This window comes from Triticum dicoccoides, chromosome 1A (genome assembly GCF_002162155.2).
Source record: "Triticum dicoccoides isolate Atlit2015 ecotype Zavitan chromosome 1A, WEW_v2.0, whole genome shotgun sequence".
Classification (NCBI taxonomy): Eukaryota; Viridiplantae; Streptophyta; class Magnoliopsida; order Poales; family Poaceae; genus Triticum; species Triticum dicoccoides.
Window position 1 is genome coordinate 586,842,682 of NC_041380.1, and position 8,052 is coordinate 586,850,733.

General features: G+C 45.1%; 1 protein-coding gene across 1 annotated transcript; it reads right to left on the reverse strand.

Moving 5' to 3' along the window:
- Window positions 1–5,692: 5,692 nt before the first annotated feature.
- Window positions 5,693–7,056, reverse strand: LOC119292946 (ethylene-responsive transcription factor ERF061-like). Its single transcript, XM_037571588.1, has one exon. It carries the CDS (start codon window positions 6,928–6,930, stop codon window positions 6,082–6,084), a length of 849 nt encoding a protein of 282 aa, XP_037427485.1. The 5' UTR covers window positions 6,931–7,056; the 3' UTR covers window positions 5,693–6,081.
- Between the last annotated feature and the right edge of the window lie 996 nt (window positions 7,057–8,052).

The following is an 8,052-nucleotide window of genomic DNA, read 5'->3' on the forward strand; positions in this document are numbered from 1 at the left end:
GGGGGGGGCGTCGTGGAGCAGCCTATAAGCCATGTGCCCTAAGATAGCACTCAGCTTACATGGCACGACGATTTCCCGCGACTAGGTTACACCTCCCAGCCGTGAGAAAGTTCTCCGAGGCGAGAGTCAAAGTAGTCCGACAGAGTTTCGACGTCCAGAAAGAAGAAGTGCGAGAAAACCTAGCGTCGCTTCTCAACTTATTAGGAGTCTACTTCTCTTGTGTGTGCGTGCATGCGTGCGTGTGTGGAGGAGGAGGGGGCGCCCCATGAAGGAGTAATCCTTCTGTCCTTAGTGGAAGGAGGGAAGGATCCCCTCCTTGTAGGATTCGGCCTAGGGGCCTGCCAAAGCCCATGCCGCCCCTTGTGGGCCCTGAGGGTCCTACTAGGGTTCGTCATCTCATGACTGTCCTTCACAACTTTCTTTCACAAATTAAATCCTGGATTTTCTAGTTGGTTACGGAACACATACTGAGACACCTAAAAACTTTTCATATATAGACACAGTAAAATGTACGTTAAATATTTTTTCCAATACACGTTGAACAATGTTCATATTGTGTGGAACATTTAGAAAAAATTATGCGAAATTTTTCGCATCGTATTAAATATTGTTTTCACTACACGAACCTTTTTACATTGTATAAACATTTTTTAAGTATCCCAGCCATTTTTCGAAATGAATGATCAGTTTTTAAAAATATCACCTACATTTTTGGAATGGTATAAGACTTCTTCAAAATTATACAAACATTTTCTTACATTGTATAAAATATTAATGTCTTCAAAATGCATGACCATTTTTTAAATGTCACCAACATCTTTTTGAATGTTATGAAGATTTCTAAATTGAACAAACATATTTTTACATTGCATAAACATTATTTTAGAATGTCACAGACAATTTTTTTAAACACATGATTATTATTTAAATGTCACCATTTTTTAAAATGCTATCAACATTTTCAAAGCTGCACGAACATGTTTTCATACTGCATGATTTTTTTGAATGCTATGAAAATTATATAGACCTTATTTTAGAATTTCACAAACATATTTTCGATACCTGTAAATACTTTTGAAATATCACCAGCATTTTTTAAATGCTATCAACATTTTCAGAGATGCGTGAAGATTTGTTTTCTGCATGATTTGTTTACTGTGCTACGTACACGTTTATAAATTCAAGTATACTATTGTTTTGTAATATATTTAATTGGAATAGTTTAAAATATAAAAAAGGAAAAAGAGAACGCCAAACAAAACTACTGAACTAAGGAGGAGGTGGTAAGGACGTCTCGTCGCGGTTGGAACTGCGGGAGCCAGTTGTACGACTATCGAGCTCGCCTTCGTGTACCTTGTCCTCGACAAACACCTCATGTCATCGCCGTGTGCGCGGGAACCGGTGGCACTTGGTTACAGTAGGAGTACGATGGTGGCACCGACAAAGGCGGTGCTCCATTTCCGTTTCAGGCCTGTCACAGGGAATTGTGTGTCGATTAATTATGCAACGTGCTATGCTACCCGTGTTTTTATGTTATTTGTAATTGTCAAATGTGACGACCGGTGGAGTTAAAGATATGTGGTCGTTTGATTCGGATAGATTTTATCAGTCGGTGATGCAAAATTCATGATGTTTTTTAGTTATTGATGATTTCACGAAGATATTAGTTTTGTTCCTGCTTGATGCTTCTCTGTGTTGTGAGCATTATCAAGACTTCAACACAATCTGACTTAACTGGCAGAACTATACCCATCCGGTAGGTACAAATTTCATTATTTGCACTATATCTATGGATAGGAGATTTCTTTGCGATGTAAGAGTACATACAAACAGGAGATTGGCCCGAAACATTTGAGAAACATTCCTTGGTGCACAAGCAGAGTTTCACTCTAGTAGCTGTGAATGTTGGAGAATCTCGAGAGAGTAAAAGAACATTTCAATCAGGATTACCAGTCATCAACTTGTATTGCTACATGCCTACACTGGCTAGTGATTGTTCTATCATTAACCACTGAAATTGAAGATGGTATACAACTATGCATATAAAAAATTGGCACAAAGTTTAACGCAATATTGAAATATATCTCTATATGTTTCTAAATATTATGTGTTCGCTCGATTGAAGAAAATGCATATACTTTGTAGAGATGTGCAATTTAGTGCAAATATCCAATAATATGATCCAAATGTGACCGCGATAGAGTTATAGGTTTCGAACTTGTTACTTTTGTACTTCCAATATTTTAACTTAAAAAATGAGCTTCAATATGGAGAAGGACAACATGAGCACATTGCCTTGGCCGGTGGTAATTTTAGAGCCCATAGACGAAGCTTGTTTAGCGGCTACCAGTCCTTCATAACAAAATGACAACTCTTATGTCCTCTTCTTCATCTTGTCCATCAGTAGAGCAACGATAAATTGTTATTTAAGCATTGTGTTGTTGTACTAATCAATGCAATGATCCAAGTAGAAAATGAAGTGATAGTATGATCACTAGATGGGCATTTTGGTTCCACTATTCCATGGTTTTTATGCTCCCTCCTTCAATCATCAAATGTGACGATTGAGTTAAGGACATGTGATCGTTTGGTTCAAATTGATTTAATCAGCCTACGTTACATGTTTTTTTAGTTTTCATTGATTGCACGGAGATAATCAATCCATTGAGATTAGTTTTATTTTCTTGTCAGATGCTTGTCTATTGCCGAAAGCATGCACATCTCGGTTGCTCAATGTGTGCAGAACGCCTCTTTTGGTGTTGCCATGTAGGAGTATATTCTTATGTTGTTCCGTGGTAAACCCCATGCTTCTAATCAGTTACTTTTGAATGTTAAAAACACAAGAAACAGTTCCAAGCATGAGTTTTCATCTTCTTTGTTTTTTGAGCTAAATGAGCTTTATCTGGTGTGCACCAACATTTAAAAGATATATGGGCGGACCGGGTGGGAACTCTTGTTCGGCATGGTACGCGCAAAATGGTTTCCAAATGCTTACATCAATGTCTACCGATGGTTATTAGGCTTGGTTTCGCTGGCTCATTTGTGATTGGTTCAACGATTGACTATTCATTTGTGGATAGATAGTTTTTGGTTTCTCGGCCAGTTAAGAATAGTATTCAGGTCGGTGAGTTCAAAAATGATTTACTATTAGCTTAGGTCGCGATTTCAAAAATAGTCATGATTTTATTTATGTTGTGAATTTTAAAAATGTATTGACATTGTAAATATTCTAAAATTAAAAACAGAATTTTGTTGAATTATTTGTGAACTTTAAAATGTTTCCCAAATTTAAAAATGATCACAGATTTTTATAGATTGTATTGCAAATTTGGGAAAGTTCATAATGTTTGCCAAAAAATCAATAATTAAAGTGCTCACAGATTTAGAAAATGTTCACTATTTTAGAAGTCATCCTGAATTTCAAAGAATCAAAAAGTTGTCTTACGAAATTTTATAAGTGTCTAAAAATTTCAAAATGATATTGGATTTTGAAAAAACAAATTGTTTTTGCAAGAAAATGTTTGCGAATTGAACAAATGTTTTGGAATTTTTAAAAATATTCTTGAATTTAAAAATGTAAAGAAGAAATAATAATAACAAAAAAATAATATGAAGTGAAAAAATAGGAAAAGAAAGGAACTAGTTAAACAGATAAACACTGAAAGGAAAAAAAACTAGAGGAAGAAACTTTCATAAGTTTGATGAAAAATAGAAAAGGTTGTTATGGGCCGGCCGAGGTGGACAGTTGTTATGGGAATCTTTCAAATGTTTGCCTCACATTGGACTCGAAACAATGATGCCCATAAACCCAACAGTTACCTGACTTGTCAAAGGCCCACAAATCCATGAGATATTACGCCCCTGAAGATCCATAAGATACTGTTAAAATGGTCGCTCCATGCCCTCTATCTTGGTTTAGGCAGTGTTGTCCTCCACGTGTAGAGCTAGTGGCGGAGTTATGACTTCTGAGGATATATGTTTCGATATGGTGCGAGCCTTTGTTTAGGTGGTCCTTCCCATCCATCATTTTGGGTCTTCTCAATTGTTTGAAGTAAGAATACAATGAATGTGCATGAACAGGGCAGACGACATTGAAATGTTCATAACTAAATTAAGGCATGTATGAACAACGAGAGGATTAATATGGAAGGATGCCACGGGATTGATTCTTCGTACTTACTATAATAGAAAGTTAAAAACGCGCTCCTATCGGTCACCCACGGAAAATCCCAACACGCTGAGTTGTGTCCTCCCGTGTGAGATCTGTTCTAGTGAATTTTCTTGCGTTTAACAACCAGTACATCAAAGAATTATGAAAGAAGCGAAAACAAATTAAAACTCGTACATTCTCGATCGGGCCAGATTTGCATGGTGATTGGTGATGATATAGTGACAATGTAGTAAGAGGTTCCACGATGAGTGGTAGCAGGTTAACCGAGATGGGAGGGGAGCAGAAGGAACAGAAGGAGGCCAGCGAGATTTCGGCGGCCACCACTGATGGGCCTTCGTGTGCCGTGTTCTCGACAGCTACCTGATGGTATCGCCGTGCGCGCTGGAACCAACAACACTTGGTAGGAGCAGGAGTAGGACAAAGGCACCAGCGAAGACGAAAAACGGGTCTAAGCAGAGGGCGGCAGTGAGGAGGGCAGGCAAGGCGATGCTCCACTCCATCTTCAGGCCTGTCACATGCAGTAGAAGCCATAAGAGGGAATAATGTATGTGGATGAATTGTGCACCGTGTTTTTCATGTTATCTGCAGCTGTCGAATGTGACGGTAGAGCGAGTTGTAATTCTGGGTGGCAAATTTTAGCATGGTCCCTTTTATAATACTACTAGATGTGAGCCATCAATTTAAAATAATGGTCCGATTAACTCTTGCCTCCTCACACCTCTCATATGGAAAGAGGGCGTAAGAGGGAGAAAATTACTCTGTGTGTGTTCGTTTGATTCGGATTGATTTTATAAGTTTGCGCTGCATATTTCATGATTTTGTTACCTTTCACTGATTGCACGGAGAGAATTATTCGGCAGAGATTAGTTTCTTATTTTCTTTGCCGGATGGTTGTGTACCGTCAAAAGCATCTTCAAGGCTGCAGCACAATCTGACCGGACTAGCATATGACTAACTGCGACCGTACGGCGGGTACGAATAGGACGCACGCACGCACGGACGGGGGATTGACCCGAACCTTTCGAGCAGCGTTTCCTTGCGCCACTCATTCATCCAGACTTCCAGAGCAGAGCGTTTCACTCTAGTCCCTACTACCTGTGATTACTGAAGAAGAATCGCCATGGAGCGAGCGAGTAAATGAAGCTTTGGATCGGCCAACTAGGATTACGGAGCTGTGTTATCCGTCGAGACATTCCAATCATGGATGGATGGGCTGGCCCAGATCTTGGGGGATTGGTTGAGAAGTGAGGGATATGCCCCGGCCGTGGAGCCCAGCTCAACAGACTACTGTTTGCGGCACATGCCTGCAGCGACCCTCAATTCTCCATCGCGCGGCTGGACCACAACAAATCTGCAATGTTCCTTTCAGAAAATCAATATGAACGACCCTCACAAGATTTGGGGGAATGCCAATATACCATACCATGGCCTTCTTCCTCCTCCAGCATCCTCCGCTGTTACTGTGGAGCAAGAAACAGAGGAGGACCAACAATGGTGCTGGCTCAAGAACGGACACTGAAATGAACGCTTATGTAAGACTGTAGAGGTGCTATGGATTCGGGGATCAGCTTTACAACTTGTCGATGCGATGTGATGCGGAAACTCACGCCACGACACGACAGATGCAGGATGCAGTTGCTAGTAATTAGGAGTATATATCGTCTCTAGGAGACGCCCGATTTTCCTGGGCATTTTATTGCTCATATAGTGACAGGTTAACTGTGATCCTCCCTCCCAACACATGGAGAATCAATCCATCCTACGAGCTCGGCTCCGACAGACAGACACCGCAACCATGTCCACTCCACGCCATGAATGGGATGGGATGGATGGATGGATGGACCTTGCTGCTGGTTGGCTTTGCGTCTGTCCGCGCCTCGGATCGGTCTAGTCCTACTGGCCGGTGGCGGCTAGAAGTTGAGCATCTCCCAGATCAGCTCCGGGTCGAAGGACGGCATCCGCTGCAGCGAGCACTCGAAGTCCGCCGAAGACAGCACCCCCTCCGGCGACCCGTACGACGACGTCGTCGTCGTCTCGGACGTCGTGGCGCTCTCGGAGACGACGGGGCGCGGGGCTGTCGGCGGCGCCGGGGCGGCCTCGGCGGACGCGGCGCGCTGGGTATTGCTGTTCTGCTGCTGCTTGGCCTCCTCGCGCAGCCGCCTGGCGCGCGCGCGCTTGCGGGCCATGCGGACGCGGATGGCCTGGATCTTGGCGTCGACGGCGTCGCGGAGCTGGCGGAGGGCGTCGGGGAAGCGCGCGTCGTCGGCGCCGTCCATGACGCCGGGGAAGTTGAGGCGCGCGTACTCGCCGCGGAGCCGGTAGGCGGCGCGGTCGTAGGCGTGCGCGGCGGTCTCGGGCGAGTCGTAGGTGCCGAGCCAGACGCGCACCCGGTTCTGCGGCAGCCGGATCTCCGCCACCCACTTGCCCCACTGCCGCTGCCGCACGCCGCGGTACATCTTCCTCCCCGCCGCCGCGTCCTGCGACGCCGCGCCTGGAAAGGGAAGCGCGTAACCCGACGAGGAGCTGGCTGCCGCCGCAAGATGGTGGTGCGGCTGCGTGGCGGCGAAGCTGCGGAGGAGCTCGCTCTGGCGGTAGTAGACGCTGGAGCCGAGCGGCGGGATGGTGACCGGAGGAGGGAGGTGGGAGAAGACGGTGTCGAGCGCGGTGGCGCCGCCGGGGGAGAGCAGGAGGGAGGACACCGCGGAGCGCACCTCCCCCGTGAAGCTGGACGGGGACAGCGTGCGGAAGCTGGCGTCCATGGATGATGGCCGCGGCCGGAGCGTGGCGTGAGTTGGTTCGGGCGTTCACGGGCGGGGCGGGAATGGCATCCTTGGCCGGAGTAAAAGGCGAGTCTTGTTGGTGATCGATTAGCTGTGGAGTGTGAGATGTCTGTTTGTCTTAGCCAGGTGCGCGTCGTGTGGCTTTATATAACCCGAGCGCCGTGGTCACCATGACGCCCCCGGGAATTGGGAATGGAATGGATTTTTTACGTATGAACCGAGCCCGACGCCGTTCAGACTGCTAGCCGGGTGTGTGATGTGTCATTAGCTGCGATGCACCGAGTTAATGTGACGCCACTTGGTCAACTTCTCGGCATGTTTACACCCGTAATCGCTCATGTGATCAACCGCCCAAAGAAGAGGAGATGGACACACAGAGAGATCACCATGTTTGACGGGTTCATGTTCACTCCCATGTCAAACACATCAAAGAATTGCATCATTCTGCACTTCTTAAGTCATTGGAGATGAGAAAAAAAATATCATGCCCTTTATTTCGGCCCGAGGTACAGCCTTTTGCTTCGCCTCTCGCGCAAGGGGCACCTAAGACAAAGAGTTCGTTCCCTCTAGGCTTTCGTCGATAAGCCTATGGATTTGCCTCCCTTTTGTATGCCGCTCCAGCGGCGAGTGCCGGGAGGAGAATCCCCAAGACTCGACTTCGACTAGTAGTTTGTGTTATGGTTTTTTAGTTCTCTCAAGGAGAGTGCTTGGGTCAATGGCGGCGTTTTATCTTTGAGCTGGTCTTCTGGACTCAAGATCTTTCTAGAGTCGGTTCATGGAGATGGACTCCACAAAGATTCAATGTGGATTCCCGCCATCTGTCATGTTGTTAGGGTTTCTTGTCGTGCATGCGCAATGGCGAGATTTGGTGTTGGGCGTTCTGAATCGATTTTAAGGATTCAACATCAATGACTATGGCTCCAATGCGTCGGTCCTTCGGGGCACATGCACAACGACTTGTCGACTATCATTGACAAGGTCATGATGATTCCGATACGGGAACTGTAACATCGACGCGATGGAGGCTTGTTAGGCAATAGTGGTTGTTCGGTGGTTCACATAAATCGATGTTATTTTTATTATGTTTGGAATGCTTTTATA